The sequence below is a fragment of the Lutra lutra genome, chromosome 5 (assembly GCF_902655055.1).
Source record: "Lutra lutra chromosome 5, mLutLut1.2, whole genome shotgun sequence".
Lineage (NCBI taxonomy): Eukaryota > Metazoa > Chordata > Mammalia > Carnivora > Mustelidae > Lutra > Lutra lutra.
Window position 1 is genome coordinate 46,791,403 of NC_062282.1, and position 19,727 is coordinate 46,811,129.

Genomic DNA, 19,727 nt, shown 5'->3' on the forward strand with positions numbered 1-19,727 from the left:
ACCTGAGCTGAAGGCAGACACTTAACTGACTGAGCCACCCAGGCGCTGGAAGAGTGTCCATCTTTAGCGGACTTAACCTCAAGGTGAAAGAACCATTGTTGCGAATAACATACCAACTGGCGCCATAGCCACAAGACTGTCTGTCAGCTCCCCTCTCTCTGCGGCAGTCTGAAGAACACCTTTTAGATCTCCTTTCCAAAGCATAAGCTGGTGAAATAACTCGGGGTGGCCATTTTCCAAGTGACCTTTTCCTGTTTGGAGGAGAGAGAATGTTGGGAAAATGTTTCAGAAACCTCTGTCTACACAGACTTCTAGAGTAAGAAAGGCCGGATGAAAGAGGAACAAACTCCTAGAATAGGCTGTTGCCAGCTGATGGGAAAGTCATCGCCCAGAGTGTTCATAATGTGGTGTGAGGCCCACTCAGTCCCTCGTCCACCCGCTCACTTTCACTTATGTTCACAGTGACCGCTGTATGTTCCAGGACCTATGACAGATGCGAGGGGTGTATAGGAATGTGCAGACCAGGGAGCTCAAAACCTAGTTAGCTGACATGTAAAATGAGCCATTAGGATGTTCCAGGATGACAGTCATAATAGAGATATGGATAAGGAGTTAGGAAAGCATAAAGACAGACTGCGTTATGCTGACTGGATCTGCCTCACCTTCGACTTCAATCATTCTGTACAGGGCCCCCCGGTCTGTGAAAAGCCCCAGGTGAAATCTTTCCTCCAGATCAGCAGACACCTCCTCGTTTAGCTCTGCTAATTCAGAAAGACAAAGAAAATGAGGTTACTGTTTTCTCTCTAATTCTCCAAATGTATGTCCAGAACACCCATTTCAGGAGTGAAAAGAAGAGTCTTGGGACCTTGTTTACCCTAACAGAGACCCCTGCTGGTTACAAGGGTAGCAAAATAGGAGACTACTTTGAGCTTGTTAAACTCAGCCTTGGCAAAATCCAATGAGATAATTTAGTTTACAGATTGCTCAAATAAAGATTTGGGAAAAAAGGGATATAAAAAGTGAATCCCAAATTCAACATGTATTTTAAATGCAGTAGAAAACAAAACAAAAAAAAACTAACAAATGTCCTTAACATTCACTAGGATCTACCACGGAGGGATGCAGTATTCATTTTGTTTTTTAAAAAGTCACATGAGCAATTTTCTAGTAAGGTTAATAATCTAAAACTATATATTAGGTGTATTAAGTTATAGGAAGTCGTCAAAAAGTCCCCCAAAGAGGATTATGTATATAAGAAGAGCATAAAATATTCCTGGAGACAGACAGAAACTGGTAATAGTGTGGCCTTAAGGGGAAATGGGAGAAGTAGGTATCAGGGAATATAAAAAAGATTTACATTCTTTTTGAATCTCTGAGTATCATTTTATCATATGCATCCTGTTTTAATATGTAAAATGCAAAATTAAAAAAAATAGTTGCTCAAATATCAAAATAATAGGCACTGAATGAGGGCTTTGCAAAAGTAAAATAAAAAAACCTTCTTAAACAAAAACTTCCACCAAAATTCTAAAAAAGGAACTGCCATCTTCTGGGTATATTTCTAATAAGCAAGATTGTTTTTTTTCCCCCTACATGAAGATACTGTTTCCTGGGGAAAACACAGTTGAAGGAATTGACTCATGCTGAGCTATTTAAGCCATCATACAAATTCTGGCACGTAGATGGCTGGTAACAACTCAATTTATAACAATAAATCAGAGCACTGCCTCTCAAAGTCACTGGGGAGTGCTGACAGTGGATCAGAATGGGGAGTCTGGCACTGCGGTTGGGTGGGGAGGGAAACCTGGAAGAGAATGTAGAAATACAAACAGTTTTAGACACTGGTTTGCACATTCATTCAATAAATACACAAGCACCTCTTATGTGCTAGTTCCCAGAAGACTATAGATGGGCCAAGGAAGTCTGTTTTTGTACCTTTGGAGTGTTTTGCAGTTGCTAATACCAAACAGTCCTGATGAAGCTCCTCCTTGGACCTGTGGTCCAGGCTGGTAGTCAGTGGAAGCATGGAACGAGCTTTTCGCTTCTTGGTTAAGGATTCTGAAATGTAATAAAAATACAGAGTGCCTGAAGAAGAGCTGACCAGAATCATAAAACTAGATGGCCACTGAGTGACAGTAACCTACTGAAAGGATACTGCTGGGAATCAGAAAAATTCCTATGCTTACAAAGCTTTCAAGTTAAATTAGCTGGGGGCAGTGTTTACAACACACACACACACACACACACACACACACACACACACACACACGTCGCTGGGAACACCCTGTGAAGCATTATCAACAGCTGCAAAATGACACTTCGCCAGGAAAACATTAAAAAGTATTTAAAGTTGTTTAAGTGTTAAAGCTGTTTAAAAACATGACCCAAAACTGAAACAATCAAATCAACAAACAAATACGTAAAACCTAAAAAAACAAACAAAAACCCCAACAAAAAACCAACAACAATAAGAACCAAACACTCTGGAGTTTGTGGCTGCATGTGGTATTTGAGGGTGCTTTCACAAAACATTTTAATCATTAGACACCAACCTGGCTTCTCTTTAGGTGGCTCCTTCTTCAGTAAAGTGACTTTGTTATTAACAGTGACCTTTGACTTTTCAAAGCCTAACGAAACCGGGGCGCAGGTAACTGGTTCTCTAGAAGCTACATCATGGGGGATAAAGAAAAAAAGTTTGGAGGACAATGCAGAATCTAGTTCTTTTTAATAATTAAGAAGTATACTAGGATTAAGTGTGATTTTATGTATTCCATAAAAGAAGATACTTTGGAAAGGAAACGTGTAGTCTTCCTTTTCCCACCTCACAAACTGTCTATTCTAGGAACTCTGACTAATTGGTCTAAGAAGAAGTTGTTTCTAGCTCCCACAGTTTTATACCACAGGCCCAGGAGTTCTGAAACTTTGCTCAAATGGCACAACACTTCTTAATCTATTTAGATGACAAAGTACTAATTGCATGTTTAATTACAATAGAGAATATTAAGGGTATGTGATATGGAGTCACAATCCTGAGAACACACAACCATGAACTTTAAAAAAGAAAAAAAGCCCAGCTGTTGATCTATAGGGGTAAAGGACACTTTGTGCAACCATTTTGTGATAAAGAGGTATTCTGATGAGCCTTAAAAAAAAAAAAAAAAAAACCCATTAAACTTTTAGCTCTTTATTTTCCTAAACTATGAGTCCAACAGCCATTCCTTGGGATGGAAAGGGTCTGGAGGTATCTGTACCATAGACTTTGGCCATTTTAATTGTCATATCCAAATATTCCATTTTAGGATTAAACGTGAGTCACTGCTTCTATTTATACTTTCTGCTCTTTAATCATTTTAATAGGTCATAGGCACCACAACTTGAAGGTAAACATAAAAAAAAATTAAAGTACTAAAATTTCATCCAGTAACACTTTTTCTCTTCAAACTAGAAACAGACTACATTAGAAATTAGGGACAAAGCCCTGAAAAACTGTTCTGTGAGAAATCTAACTGCCATGATAGCTTACCAAACTAGAAGAACCTAACTCATATATTTTTTTCAGAAACAACACAGACACACTAGGTACAAACCCAGTTATGAAAGGTGAGAACTTTTGAGTTTCCAGAGTGGTGGTAGCTTCTAGGCCAGGTATTTGTATATAACAGTGGCTTCTTTCAGTAACTGTCTAGATGTCCTAGACATCTGGGACTGGGAAAACTTCTCCCATATGCATTTCTGTGGATAGACGCCCCTGGTTTCACTTTGCCCCATAGTCTTGTCCTTGTTAGTAAGAAGTGTTTTCTGAAGACCTTCACTATTTCTATCCCAGGCTTCCACCAGATTCCCTTTAACACTTCAGAGGTTTAGAGGCTTAAAACAACTCTTTAAGAAACTAATGCAGTTTCTGAAGGGATGGGACAGTAAGTAGGTCAAAGGCAGTGAAGTTTTGAACTGAGTAAGGACCTGGCTTAGTTTGCTGGACATGCCTGCTACCTGCCAGAGTCTGGGAAACACAGGATTTGGCCACATACCTACTGAGGCAACGCCACTGGGGAACTCTGGCTCCCGGGCTTCCTCTTCACCCTCCTGGTCTGACACGCCATTCTCAACAGGTCCTGAGCTCTCCCTGATGCTCTCGTCTTCATTTCCATCGTACACTTCTTGCTTTACAGGAGCTCTCGAGGTGGGCTTTTTCTTCTTTTTGGGCTTTGGCTTAGGTTGAGAGAGCCTCTTTTTCTCTAATTCAATACTTTTCTTACCTAGAGGAATCACAGTTAAGACAAGGACAGACTAAAATACATATTCTCCCATCCCAGTACTAACCAGTCCCGACCCTGCTTAGCCTCCGAGATCAGAGGAGATCGGGTGCATTCAAGGTTGGATGGCTGTAGATAAAATATATATTCTTGGTTAAAAGCACTGTAGGAGATATCTCCAAAACTTCATCACTCTTCTTTTTGATAGTGTTCTCACCATTTCCCTTCCTTCCCAATAAATTTTTAGAGCTGTATCATCAACATGGTAACCAAACCCTTGCAGGATTTCATTAAATCATTAATATGATGCCCAATTATCCTTGAACATTTGTACTATGTATTCTTTGCAGAGGGACATTCTCCCGCATTACTACAGCACAGCCACTAGAATCAGGAAATTAATATCAATACATTACTACTGTCTACTCTACATACTGTATTCAAGTTCTGCCAAATGTACAGAGAATGTCTTTTATAGCAAAAGGAAACAATCCAGGATTACACAATGTTCTTGCTTGGTATGCCTCTCTAGTTTCCCTCAGCCTGAGACAGGCTTGTTTTCCTTTAACTTTCATGCCTTGAAACCTGTCCTGTAAAAAGTACAGGACAGTTACTTTGTTGATTTCCCCGATTGCCAGATGTTTGTCATGATTAAATTTAGGTTTTGCATTTTGGGCTGGCATACATAGGAGTGATGCTGTCAGTACAACATTGGAGGTAGCACAAAATTTGTTTGTCTCATTATTGGATTGTTTACTTTCACCACCTGATTAAGGGGGTGTCTTACAGGTTTCTCCTTGAAAAATCATTTTCCTTTGTAATTACTAAGTATTTGCATCCACTAGTTTTAGGATCCATTGAGGTTTCTTTCTTTTTTTTTTTTTTTTAACTTATTTGACACGCACACACAATCACAAGTAGGCAGAGTGGCAGGCAGAGGGAGAGGGAGAGGGAGAAGCAGGCTCCCTGATGAGCAGAGAGCCTGATGCAGGGCTCTATCCCAGGACCCTGGGATCACGACCCAAGCCAAAGGCAGATGCTCAATCGACTGAGCCACCAGGTGCCCCTCCATTGATGTTTCTGGACCACAAACTGTTACTGTGATGACTGCTGAATGGTAATTTGCTGATTCCATCATTCATTCCACATTTATTAGTTGGCATTCTATTATGAACAAGAGCTTTCCTTTCTCCCCATTTATTTAGACCTTCATTTTTTTTCTCCCTCAATATGGACTCATGGATTCCCATTTTGTTTTAATTGGCTATTACTTATTTTACTTTTGTTTTTAAAAGATTTTATTTATTCATTTGATAGAGACACAGCGAGAAAGGGAATACAATCAGAGGGAGTGGGAGAGGGAGAAGCAGGCTCCCCACTAAGCCTGATGGAGGGCTCAATCCCAGGACCCTGGAATCATGACCTGAGCCAAAGGCAGACGATTAACAACTGAGCCACCCAGGCGCCCCTACTTATTTACTTTCTAAGTTTTTTTTTTTTTTTTTTTTTTAAGATTTTGTTTCTCTGAGAGAAAGAGAACATGAATGGGAGGGAAGGGCAGAGGGAGAGGGAGAAGCAGGCTTCCCACTGAGCCGGAGCCTGATGACGCAAGGCTCCATCTGAGGACCCTGGGATCAGTACCCGAGGCAAAGGCAGACACTCAACCGACTGAGCCACCCAAGGCGCCCCTACTTTCTAAGTTTTAAGGCCTTTATCCTTTGCTTTTTTAAAAGTCATCTTTATTGAGGTATAGTTTAACATACTATACCCACTTTTTAATGCTCTGGTGAGTTTTGACAGATGTATAATCATGTAACTCACCACCACAAATAAAATATGAAATATTTCTATTATCTCAAAACATTCCCTCCTGCCTCTTTGCAGTAAGATGCACTTTCTGAGTCCCAGGCAGTCACTCATCTGCTGTCACTATAGTTTTGCCTGTTTTAGAATTTCGTATTATATATGATTGTATTTTCTACTGTACATTAGCATTATACAGCATGTAGTCTTTTGTGCCCAGTGTCTTCTGCTCAGTATAACATTTCTGGGGATTCATCCATATTGTTGTTTTTATCAGTAGTTACTTTCTTTTTATAGCTGAGTAGAATTCCACTCTAGGGATAGACCATAGTTTATTTACCAGCTGATGGACTTGTGGGTTGTTTTTAGTTTGTGGCGATTACAGATAAAGCTGCTATAAGCATTCTTTTATTTATTTATTTATTTATTTTAAAAAAGATTTTATTTATTTATTTGACAGAGAGAGACCCAGCGAGAGAGGGAACACAAGCAGGGGAGTGGGAGAGGGAGAAGCAGGCTTCCCACAGAGCAGAAAGCCCAATGTGGGGCTCAATCCCGGGACCCTGGGATCATGACCTGAGCCAAAGGCAGACGCTTAACGACTGAGCCACCCAGGTGCCCCTGCTATAAGCATTCTTTTATAAATTTTTAATATGGATATATCTTTTCATTTATTTGGATCATTTTTACTCATATATTATTCTGTCTAGTTTTTTAAAAAAGATTTTATTTATCTATTTGACAGAGAGAGAGAGAGAACAAGCAGGGGGAGCAGCGGAGAGAGAAGCAGGCTCCTTGTTGAGCAGGGAGCCCAATGTGGGGCTTGATCCCAGGACTCTGGGATCTTGACCTGGGCCAAAGGCAGACGCTTAACTGACTGAGCCACCCAGGCGCCCCGCCCCTCTGTCTAGTTTTCTAGCTGTTTATGGCAGGTGGGCAAGTTGGCACCTTGATCTTTGACTGCCAGAAATGGAATTCTTTTTTTCACTATTTTCCAGTTTAGAGTGTCCTAGATTTGGTTAGTGGGAGCCCCTCCGAGCTGGCTTCTTTGTCCTCTTGATATATCTCAGTTTTTGAACACTTCCTTCCTTTGTGGCACCAGATGATGTTCCAGGCCCATATCTTATTTTTTCCTTTCCCAATCTGGAATTAGGCATTTCTCTAAGAAGCTCTGGTTGGTCTCTTTTAACAGAAAATGATACACAGAAACCAAGACCTGGGTGCTAGGTATAACTCATTAGTATTTGTATGTTGTCCTCATGGCTGCATTCTTTGGTTAGGAAGGCAACCCATGCCATACTATCACTGCGACTCTATAGGAATGTCCTTTTTTTGACCTTGATCAACTCAATTACTGAGGAAGGGAGAAAGAGAATTAGACAAGCATTTACAGGCTCCTGGTTCTGACTGACCTTGAGGAGGCCGGGAATGTTCTTGCATGGAAGTAAGCCATTTGTACACACAGAAGTCATCTGCCCCTGAGTAGATGCAGTCTGGATCCAGGGGGGACCATGCCACACAAAGCAGTCGACCTCGATGTCCTCGGAAATTGCAAAGAGGCTCTTCTCGGAGAGTATCCCACACCTAAAACCCAAAGTCACACGATAGCATAGATAAATTCTGGTTAATCTATTACTTTGGGGGATTTAAGTTAAAAAAGATTTTTTAAAAATATGTATACTCTCATTTCCCCTTATGATTTATTATTTTCTCTTAGGAGTTCAAATTTTAGAAATATTTTTTCTTGTAGAAGGCTTATGCACTCTGGGATATACAGACATTCTTATGAGGATGATTCTGAATGGGCTTCTAATGGTGCCCTACAGATTTCACTGTACTAAATGAGCATTCTGTTTTTTGGGCTTGGGAGTCTGATGTCATGAAGAGAATTTTTTTTTTTTTTTTTAAAGATTTTATTTATTTATTTGACGGAGAGAGAGATTACAAGCAGGTAGAGAGGCAGGCAGAGGGGGAAGCAGGCTCCCCGCTGAGCAGAGAGCCTGATGCAGGGCTCAATCCCAGGACCCTGACATCATGACCTGAGCTGAAGGCTGAGGCTTAACCCACTGAGCCACCCAGGCGCCCCTCATGAAGAGAATTTTAATTTAGAGCCTATACTTGCATGTGTAGGGTATGTGTATGATTCTGATTTCTCACAGGTGACTCTTTTGTCCCCATCTCTGTGAGATTATCAATTTCCTTACTGTTTCTTGAATTATCCCATCTCCATTTCACAGAGGGCAGCCCTTCCTGGTTCCTAGCTTTGTGCAAATAGCTCAGTCACAACTCAACACTGAGATGGACATCCATCAGAGGTTAGCTCTCTAATTACTCACGTCTGTTCTGGTTCTGGTATCTGAAAGTCCTACCTCATGGCTCTGGCTTGGCATCTTGTCTTTATTTTTTCCAGTTTGAAGATTTTCGACTCACCAGTTTATCATTAAAAACTGTTATTGAGGGGTGCCTGGGTGGCTCAGTGGGTTAAAGCCTCTGCCTTCAGCTTGGGTCATGATCCCAGGTTCCTGGGATCGAGTCCTGCATCGGACTCTCTGCTCAGCAGGGAGCCTGCTTCCTCCTCTCTCTCTGCCTGCCTCTCTGCCTACTTGTGATCTCTGTCAAATAAATAAATAAAATCTTTAAAAAAAAAATCTGTTATTGATTTATGGCCCCCGTTTCTGTGTTTAAAAACAGGAGCAAGTACTTCTCACATCAATTTAGTCCATCATATGACAATAAGAATGAAATGTTAAAAAACAGTTCTTATCAATACTTTCCCTGTCATCTAAATAAAACAAAAATAAAAACAAAACCCCAAAACCCAATCTTAGCCTGCCAAGGGCTCAGATATGTGGGATGAACTAAAATGCCTTCTAAAGCTCAGAATACCCCTTTCTGTAGAAGATAATGGCCAGAGAAAAAATGTACACAACTGGGGGAAAAGAGGAAAGAGTTCCAGTTAGCATACATAGTAAAGCACCTACAGAATCAAGGACACAATAGTACCTGAGCTGTACCATCGTACGAAGCAGATACCAGCCTTCCATCATGATGTGGGCTCCATGCCACACTGGTAATCTTGGCTGTGTGCCCTGACAGGGTCCGGTAGGGCTCTGTAATGGTCACTGGAGATTCAGGATTGCTCTCTAAGAGACAAGGGGAAGATGTCATTTCTACCAATAGCAACAACAAAAAGACACAGCGGAGTTAACATGGAGAGTCAAGATTTTGCCATGTGCTTTCTAGACGACTTTCAGCAGGCCGTATTATTTATTGGTTAAGACAATGGGCACATAAGCAGTGCCTCCCACATGGGTTTACCGCAAGAAGCGTCAGCTGTCATTCTGTCTTTCTAAAAGCCACAAAAATGAAAATAGTATCTTTTGCATGTAATATCAAGAAGGATGTATCATCACTTTTATGGTAGCTGAAGATACATACATAATGTGAATCTAATCATATTTTCATACCAGACTATCCCAGACTAAGGGGACATCTATAAAATAACGGGGCAGTATTAAAAAGATTAAAAAAGAAAAGGCTTAAAAAAGAAAAGGAAAGAAAAGAAAAGGCTTAGAGACTATTCTAGATTTTATAAAGGACATCGCTGGATCAACTGACAAAACTAGAATATGAGGGATGCCTGGGTAGCTGTCGGTTAAGCGGCTGCCTTTGGCTCAGATCATGATCCCAGCATCCTGGGATTGAGTCCCACATTGGCTTCCTTGCTCTGCAGGGAGCCTGCTTCTCCCTTTGCCTCTGCCTGCCAATCTGCCTGCCTGTACTCTATCTGACAAATAAATAAATAAAATCTTTAAAAAAAACCACAAGAAAACCCTAGAATATGGGTGGTAGATTAAACTACTGTATACATATTGTTAAATTAACTGAAGTTCATAATGGAACTGTAGATTGTAAGGGAATATCCTTATTCTTACAAAATACACAAATATTAAGGGACATGGGGCATGATGCATGGAACAGCAACAGTTTGGAAAAAATATGTACTCAGGCACACACATACACAGAACCACGTGACTATGGCAAAAGGTTAACAGTTATTGAACGTGTGAGAGGGTGTATGAGAGTTCTCCGTATTATTCTTGAATCTTTCCTCTAAGCCTGAAATAAAGTAATATTGATTCTGGCCATTTTTTGGTCTTTTTCTGTTATTCGGTAGATATGAAATAAAAAACAAATAGAGATGTTAGTGTTAAAGTAGACAAAGATCTACATCACTCTGAACAGTTAAGTTAATGTCCTCTGCCAAAGTGGATGCTTAATTTGGAATCCCACTAATAATAAGGACCAGGAAAAGCTGTCTAATGTGTCATGCTCATTAGTTGTACACTGTCTTCTACTAATTGTTAGGAAAGTCTGTCTATACTTTAATAGTTTTTCCATATTGCTTTTAACTTGAGGGAACCACTGCTAGAATCGTTTTTTTGGGTTGTTGTTACATATAAGGATTCTCAGAAAACTATGGAAAATTCTAGAGAAAATAAAAATGTCAACTATGTTCACTATGGCTGACAGCACACACTTGGCAGTATTCTAGAAACAGTTTAGTGTTCGATTATAATTTCTTCGTATTAGGAAATTAGGAAAAAAGTAATCTCACTGCTTTTGTGTTTAAAAAAGCGGCTCTTTTAACCATGTATGCAGACTCTCTCTCACCACCCAAAGATCATGACCTGAGCCAAAACCAAGAGTCTGATGTATAACCGACTGAGCCACCCAGGCACCTGTCTTATTTTAATGAAGAAGAATATGTTACTTTTGTTTTGTTTTGAAGGATTTTTTTTTTTTTTTAAAGATTTTATTTGACAGGCAGAGATCACAAGAAGGCAGAGAGGCAGGCGGAGAGAGAGGAGGAAGCAGGCTCCCTGCCGAGCAGAGAGCCTGATGCGGGGCTCGATCCCAGGATCCTGGGATCATGACCCGAGCTGAAGGCAGAGGCTTTAACCCACTGAGCCACCCAGGCGCCCCACTTTTGTTTTGTTTTTTAAAGATTTTATTTATTTAATTTGAGAGAAAGTGAGATAGAGAACAAGCAGGGTGAGAGGCAGGCAGAGGGAGAGGGAGAAGCAGGCTCTCCCCTGAGAAGGGAGCCCAATGCAGGACTTGATCCCTGGACCCTGGGATCATGACCTGAGCCAAAAGGAGATGCTTAACAGACTGAACCACCAGACGCCCCAAGAGTATGTTACTTTTAAAAGCAGAAAAAAACAACAAGGATAACATTTTAATACCAAAAAGCAAGTAAAAAAAAAAATTAGAATGCAAAGCAGCTGGAGTGTAAAGAGTGCAAAGCAGTGTAAGAAACCAAAGGTACCTATGACAGTCTTTAGGTTGTGCACATAAATGATGGCATTGTTGGACCCAGAGGCCATCAGGTAGCTCAGCTCCGGCTGACTGCCATGCTCATGATGCCAGCTGATGGTATTCACGAGCTTGTGATGCTGCTGGATGGTGCATATCAGTTTCAGGTTGGGAACCTGAAATATTTCTATTGATCTGGAATAACAAACACATGAGAAGAAAGACAGATGATCAAATTACAGTCTAATGCAAACAGGTATCTCCCTCATTCCATCACTCAAATAAAGGTGAAATGGAATAGGGTAACCCTATCTATCACTGCAAAGTTCTCTTACAGAGAACTAGAAACAAAAGGCTGTTCTTTCGACAAGTATATTCAGCTTTAAGAAAATCCCAACAATCTCTGTAAAGTTGTGTTTCTCAGCCTCTTGTGACAAATGGTGCTATGGAAAAGCTAAAATAGAATTAATGAACTAATGGCTAAATTAGGACTATTTGCTATGATCAACATCAGAAAGAGCACAGTGAGGTCTAAAAAGCATTTCTGCCCAGGCTTACATTTAAAAAATGAAGATTTAGACAGTCCAGTGCAGTAGATGAGCATTTTGTGAAGCATAAAATAATTTTGTTTTTTTTTTTTTAAAAGAAACAAACACATACCCGTCTTCGTTGCCAAGAGCCATGATTTTGCCGTCTGCTTTCCAGCTGATCTCTGTGTGTACAGGCAATTTGTACTAGAAAGCAAAACAAACCGATCTTGACTAAAAGCACTGTTCTTCTCTCTGCGTATCTTACAAATCAATGATGACAGCATGAGAAAAAAAGTCCCTGGAGTTTAAAATGTTCTAATTATGCAACTTGTAAATAACCTACATAGAGTTACCACAAGAGTTACTAAAAGCAAGCATTCTAATTGTAATTTGCTTAATTGGGACAAAAAAGAGAGGCCAGTAAATATTAAATATTAAAGTTTACAGTATCTAACCTTCATTAAATGAACTTCATTAAAATGATTTTTATCCCACAGCAGAGAAGGTACATGTCCATTGGCTTGGTAATATGGGGGTCATGTCTCCTTTTTTTTAAAAAAAAGATTTTATTCATTTATTCGACAGAGAGAGAAATCACAAGTAGGCTGAAAGGCAGGCAGAGAGAAAAGGAGAAGCAGGCTCCCTGCTGAGCAGAGAGCCCAATGCGGGGCTCGATCCCAGGACCCTGGGATCATGACCTGAGCTGAAGGCAGAGGCCTTAACCAACTGAGCCATCCAGGTGCCCCAAGGGGTCATGTCTCCTTAACAAAAGCTTTATATACACTACCCTGGTTCTCTTCCTATTTGTTTCTTTTTTTTTTTTCCCTCCCAACTGTTGGTGTTTCACCAAGGGACACCCTCTTGTCTTCTTATCTCTTTAGACCATTTCATATATGCCCACAGCTTCTTCAGCTACCATTCATCTGAAGGAATTCCAAATTTTCTTTCTTTCTTTTTATTTATTTTATTTATTTTTTAAATTTTATTTATTTATTCGACAGACAGAGATCACAGGTAGGCAGAGAGAGAGGAGGAAGCAGGCTCCCTGCTGACCAGAGAGCCTGATGCGGGGCTCGATCCCAGGACCCTGGGATCATGACCTAAGCCGAAGGCAGAGGCTTTAACCCACTGAGCCACCCAAGCACCCCTCTTTCTTTCTTTTTAAAAGAGAGAGAGAGAATGAGTGAGTTCTCAAGCAGTTGGGGAGAGGCAGAGGGGAGGGAAAGAGAGAATCCCATGCAGGCTCCACACCCAGCATGGAGCCCGATGCAGGGCTCAATCTCATCACTCCAAGATCATTACCTGAGCCAAAATCAAGAGTTGGATGCTTAACTGACTGAGCCACCCAGGTGCCCCAGGAATTCCAAATTTCTAACTCCAGCCTAAACTACTTGTATGAAGTCTTTTTTTTTTTTTTTAAGATTTTACTTATTTATTTGACAGAGAGAGAGATATTACAAGTAGGCAGAGAGGCAGGCAGAGAGAGAGAGAAGCAGGCTCCCAGCCAAGCAGAAAGCCCGATATGAAGTCTTTTTTTAAGCTTTTATTTTTAGGTAATCTTTATACCCAACATGGGGCTTGAAACCACAACCCTGAGATCAAGAGGCACGTGCTCTGGGGGGTGCCTGGGTGGCTCAGGTGGTTAAGCATCTACCTTTGGCTCAGTTCATGATCCTGGAGTCCTGGGACCGAGTCCCTGGCTCAGCGGGGAGTTTGCCTCTCCCTGCTTGTGTGTGTGTTTTTTAAAATATTTATTTATTATTTATTATTTTTATTAATAATTTAATAATTAATTTTATTATTATTATTATTATTATTATTTTTTTTTCTCAAAGAAAAAATAAATCTTGAAAAAAAGAAGAAAAGAAAAATTAAGTCTTGGAAAAAAACAAAGTCACATGCTCCACTGACTGAGTCAGCCAGGTGCCCCTCCTTGCATGAAATTCTGATGCACATTCAACCACAAAACTAAAAGCTCTTTCAGAACAGAAATTTTATCTTTTTTATTCACTGCTGAATGTTAATGCTGAGATAATATTTAATAAAAGAATACAGTTGATAAAAATCAGTTTGATTAAATGTTATTTTTGTTATTCAAAAATTCAAAAATAGGGGCCCCTGGGTGGCTCAGTGGGTTAAAGCCTCTGCCTTCAGCTCAGGTCATGATCCCAGGGTCCTGGGATTGAGCCCCGCATCCGGCTCTCTGCTTGGTGGGGAGCCTGCCTCCTCCTCTCTCTCTCTGCCTGCCTCTCTGCCTACTTGTGATCTGTCAAATGAATAAATAAAACCTTTAAAAAAAAATTCAAAACTAATGAGCGCCAATAAAAATGCTCATTTGGGGCACCTGGGTGGCTCAGTGGGTTAAAGCCTCTGCCTTCAGCTGAGGTCATGATCCCAGGGTCCTGGGATTGAGCCCCACATCAGGCTCTCTGCTCAGCAGGGAGCCTGCTTCCCTTCCTCTCTCTCTGCCTGCTTCTCTGCCTACTTGTGATCTCTGTCTGTCAAATAAATAAATAAAATCTTTCAAAAAAATGCTCATTTGCAGGAGTAAGGAACTTTCAACATTTACGGTTTCCCTTCAAAAGACAGTTCTGGCATAGGTAAATTGATAAAATGGTAAGGCAAAAGTGATTAAATTTGGGCCTCTGGGTCAAGGATATAAGGGAACTATGTGTATTATTTTTGTGTAAATTCTATAATTATTTCACCAAAACATTAAAAATAAAATGGTTATTCTGTCTTGAACAAAGTACTTTGCAGCCACACTTGGTCACCATATTAATTTTTTTTTTTTTAAAGATTTTATTTATTTATTTGACAGAGAGAGATCACAAGTAGACGGAGAGGCAGGCAGAGAGAGAGAGAGAGGGAAGCAGGCTTCTCGCTGAGCAGAGAGCCCGATGTGGGACTCGATCCCAGGACCCTGAGATCATGACCTGAGCCGAAGGCAGCGGCTTAACCCACTGAGCCACCCAGGCGCCCACCATATTAATTTTTACCAAAGTCTCACTATGGAGGAAGTGGCTGGCCTGAAAAGGATGCTGGCCAGAAAAAGATCTGAATATTTATCATATATCACCATGGCAATTGAGACAAAACTTTTATTTGTATGTATGTGTGTGTGTGTGTGTGGTTAAGTTCCTTGGTTTACTCTGGGATTAAGATTTCTACATTATGTATTATAAATCACAAATTCACTAATGCTTTTAGGAACATCTAAGAAATCTGTTAGCATAATGCATATCTCTAATAATGGCATTGTTATGCAAGATGGGAAAGCAAGATGATGTAGAGATTCAGAGAAGACTTTAGACCACAAGAACTCACTTTGATTGAATTGGTGTCCCTGATGAGTTTGTTGATATCATAGGCCTCTCCACCAAGCTTCCAGGGGTTATGCTGTAAGACAATCCCTTCCCCTCCACAGCTGTATAAAGTGAGGGAAGGTCTGTCTCCTTCTCCTCCTATAGGAGATAATAAAGTTTATTAGTTTCGAATTTCATCAGCTTAACTATTTGTTGCTATACCATACTATGAGATGTTTTAAAAGAATTTTATTAACACATTGGAATAAATTCACTGTTCCTTGCATATGAACACAGTTATTGGGAGAAATAAAAAGATATGCTAATTCTAGAGTAATATTTATAATACAGAATATTTATTTTAGCCATTCTTCTGCTATTCAAATAGTATGGGCATTAAAGCTGGGTTAAAAAAACATGTTTGCAATGTTTATAAGAATTTATTTACCTTTCCTTTCAGAAATGAGCCCTCCATTCCATGCACATTTAAACATATGGGTTTCCTGTGACTAACTATAAAGGGCTGTCCTCAAAGCAATGGTTTAGTATTCCGGCAATCCTCTTGTTGACTTTCAAGAAGCAAACAGTGGTTCTTGTGGGTTTCTTTAAGGACGAGTTTTATTTTCACCACTGCTAGAACTATGCCTGGCACCAAATCAAGGATCCACTAAAACAGTTGTTGAATGAATGAAGGAATGACCTCCAACTGCAATGCTGCTTGGGTTCTGATGATTTACATTATTTTCTCTGTGTACTGCCATTACTATGGATATCACTTTAGGGGTAATAAAGATAAGGCTGAGAAGCAAGAAGAGGTAAAGGGCCAGAGTACAGTGATGCCAAAAAGAGATCATTTGAGGAATTCTAAGTGTGCTTTAACTGTAGGTGAAAACAGATTATCAGTACTCCATTTCTATACTCAAATAACATTGTAATTCTGATAAAATTAAAAAGAAATAGCAAATTTTAGTGAAAAAGCATTAGACTGGGGGCCAGAAGCCAGTATGAGGGAACTACATGCACCATGAAAAAAATTCAGCTTGAAGAGACCAAATGATGCTTTCGAATTTGGGGATTCTTATTATGGGTGAATGGATTCTAACTTATTACCTGCTGTGACTACCCTTATGGATCCTTGGGGAGACATAGCAGCCTGCCTAAGCAGTCACTGTACTAGAATATTTATGGCTTTCTAGCTTGAGTATCTTACAATTAAACTGAAAGAAAGAGGATGCACTCATGTTTGCTAGAGAATGGCTCAGGTACTTACCAAGCGAAATGGGGGGTAGTGGTGGCCCCCAGGCTAAAGTGTACACAGTCTTCTTATGATATGTGCTAGAAATTTGTGGAGGTCTGGGGGGGAAGGGGATGACAAACAGAAATTTAAACAGAAGGCACAGTGGAAAACAGACCCACCTTTTTCTAAAATGTTCCTACCTACTAGTTGCTGATACTAGAGAAAAACAATTTAACAGTATCCTTCTCTAAATAGCTGATTTTGGAGAAGCCAACCCTTAAATAACATACCATGGAATGATATCTGCCACCAAAATGATTAAGTCCCAAAAGTACTTTACCCAGAAAAATAGGTTATCCCTCCCCGCTACCTCCGTCTCCTCACTGTGGGACCAGTTTGGGATTTTTTCCCCTCTCCCCCCAGTTACCCACTTCACTTAAATGTCATATATATATTTTTTTAAATGTCATATATTCTAATGTTACTGTAGTTACAAGTATGGTAAAGGTTACGACAACTAGAGAAAAACAGAACAAGACAGAAAATGTGAACTGTTCAACCCAGAACTAAGGTTACTGCTAAGTGTCTGCTATCATCATACAGATGGACCCACCTCACTTTCAAGTAAAAGACCAGAAGTCATTTTAGGCTTACCCTGTCATTAATATCACATTCTTAAACTAAGGCAAGATTTTAGAGAAGTCTAATTTCAAAGTTTTTGACTGAAGACATCTTGCTCTTGAGGGTCATGTGGAAGGCTGGGGTGGTTAAAGACACATGAAGTGTCAGTAAAGGGCGGTATGGCTGTTACCTTCACCATAAACCGTGTTCTCTGTATGATGTGTGAATTCCTGGGGTCCAGAACCTATGACCAAACTAGCTGTTGACTTATTTACTTCCACATTTCTGACACATGCATCATCATCATTCTGGACAATAAACCCCAATTTCTTTGGGCTCAAAGAAATAGAACAAGTGGTCCTGGCTGAATACTGCCTAACAGCGTATCTATACCTCCTACTATATACCCTTCCTGTGTGTGTTTGGATATTCAGCTTGTAATAACCAGAAGATATTAATTTAATAGAATTAGTCAACAATTTTGTGAAGACACAGAGCTATTTAAATTGAAATCTGGTTTTACTTTTTTCAGTGCCCCTTTGAGATAGTATATTATTATTTTTTGAGAATTAAAAAATGGAGTTAACTGCAGAACAGAAAATGCAGTAAATGACTGCATATAGGTTTACGTATGTACTTAAAAAACTGCATATAAAAAAGGTTGCCTCTGCAGTGTAGCTAATAATTCTCACTTAGAAATGAATGATCTAGAATAGGGATTGGCAAACGTAGCCTGAAAAGGGCCAGCCAGTACCCATCTCCTCTCACTGTGCTCTGGTGCTATGAAAGCAGCCTCCGATAAGGTGTAAACAAATGAGTGCGGCTGGGTTCTGATAACGCTTTATCTGCGGACATTGAAATCTGAATTCCGTGTAATTTTCATGTCATGAAATAGTAGTCATTTGGTTTTTTCCCCCAATTATTTAAAAAGGTAGAACCATTCTTAAGCCATGAGCTGTGGCTCTCCAATCCCTGGTTTAGAACAGTGCTGTTCAATAAGCACTGGGCCTTGTGCACCCAAAATGTGGCTCAGGAGAAACAAGGAACGTAACTTCTAATTTGATTTAATTTTAATTATTTTAACTATAAATAGCATTTTGGGGCTACCAAAATGAACAGCGTAGGTCTGGAATCTAATCAAGCATCTAGGATAGCTGTGTGTTAATAGACTCATAAAGTGAGCCATACAGATGAGCCACATATGCAGCATAAAGCTTTCTTATAGCCACATTCAAAGGAGCAAAAGAAATAGGTGAAATTAAATTTCAATAGTATATTTTATCTAGCTCAATATACAAAAGTATTATCTTTTAAAATATCAAAATAAAATAATTATTGAGATATTTTACATTTTAGAGGAGGGGGGAGGCTGTCTTTGAATTCGAGTGTATTTACACTTATAGCACAGCCCAATAGTCACCTGTGGCTAAAGACTACTGGAATGGACAATGAAGCTCTAGATATAACTTCCAGCTTGCAGGGAATATGGGGAATACTGAAATGAGTTAGAAATCCCCACAAAGAAATAACTAGGTAAGCCCAAAAAGTAGAATATTTTCACCAAAAACTTATCTGGTATCTTCAAACTGAAAAGGCAATGTTATGGAAAGAAGTGGGGGTGCTCTTTTAGAGTAAGAGAGACTAAAGAGACATAACAAAACGCAATGGGTTGAACCCTAATTGAAATGAATTTGAAAAAAAAATAGCTAGGAAAAACATTTTTGGCTCAGCTGAAGAAAAGTGTATATGGACTGGATATTAGATCATATTATGGAATTACTATTAATTTTAAGTGTGCAAAGATAAGGAAAGTATGGCAAAATGTTAACCAATGGTGAGTCTAGGTGGAAGGCACAGAGCTCTTCTTTGTACTAGGCTTCCAGTGTTTATGGACACCTGAAAACTTCTGTAAGAAAAGCTGAAGGAGAGCAGAAGCAAATGATTTATTTTCGTGGTAACCACAGGTCCGAAAGCCTGAACACTATCACCTGAAAAAAATTTTAAAAAATATAAATCCAAGTTGTAAGCGTCAAGTCTCACAGCCAGGATCTTAAAGATGTTTCCCAGGCCAATTCTGATGTACATCCAGGTTTATGCATCAAAATTAACTCCATCAATGACATTATGGTCAGTGGGTCAAACACTCTATTTCTTACTTGTTGGAGTAGGTGTCATACAATCCCACTTTCCCGTCATCAGTCCCAAAAGCTAAGCAGCCTTCCTTGGCTGGGTGCCAGCACAGCTACAAAACACAGGAGGAGAGGGGCAACACTGTCAAGGGAACCATTGGGTTATCCTTCGAGTATTCAAATGCACGACTTTCTTGCTCTTGGTATCTTCTAACTTTAAAAGTAACAAATTCTCATTATTTAATAGAAGCAAAGCAATACAGCAAAGTAAAAGTCACTGGTAAGCCCACCATCTGAAACATCCCACTGCCAATTTTGTATCTTTCCAGGTTTTTTTTTTTTTGTGAATAAAGCTAAATATGTACAGTTGAAAAAAACAAAAATAGGCTCAAACATTTAAATGATGTGCAAGATCACTGTTGAGTGGGGAGAAAAGATTCCACAGTACTTTAGAAAATAGGAGTCTATTAATATAATCTGCAACAGTGGTTCTCTGCTTTATACTGGTGGGAGAATAGGGACACCTGGGT

General features: G+C 39.8%; 1 protein-coding gene across 6 annotated transcripts in view; it reads right to left on the bottom strand.

Annotated features, from left to right (window-relative positions):
- The window catches only part of GEMIN5 (gem nuclear organelle associated protein 5), a 43,405-nt gene that overhangs the window by 13,496 nt on the left and 10,182 nt on the right, over positions 1-19,727 (bottom strand). For 2 of the 6 annotated variants that reach the window (XM_047731620.1, XM_047731618.1), the window contains exons 9-20: positions 19,225-19,310; positions 16,481-16,563; positions 15,233-15,369; positions 12,036-12,109; positions 11,389-11,570; positions 9,060-9,199; positions 7,469-7,640; positions 4,029-4,256; positions 2,553-2,666; positions 1,936-2,058; positions 663-761; positions 114-251 (exon numbers count right to left, since the gene is read on the bottom strand). In XM_047731620.1, coding sequence (XP_047587576.1) covers positions 114-251; positions 663-761; positions 1,936-2,058; positions 2,553-2,666; positions 4,029-4,256; positions 7,469-7,640; positions 9,060-9,199; positions 11,389-11,570; positions 12,036-12,109; positions 15,233-15,369; positions 16,481-16,563; positions 19,225-19,310 — 1,576 coding nt within the window. The remainder of the gene's footprint in view (positions 1-113; positions 252-662; positions 762-1,935; positions 2,059-2,552; positions 2,667-4,028; positions 4,257-7,468; positions 7,641-9,059; positions 9,200-11,388; positions 11,571-12,035; positions 12,110-15,232; positions 15,370-16,480; positions 16,564-19,224; positions 19,311-19,727) is intronic. The other 4 variants (XM_047731621.1, XM_047731619.1, XM_047731624.1 and 1 more) reach the window with 3 other exon arrangements.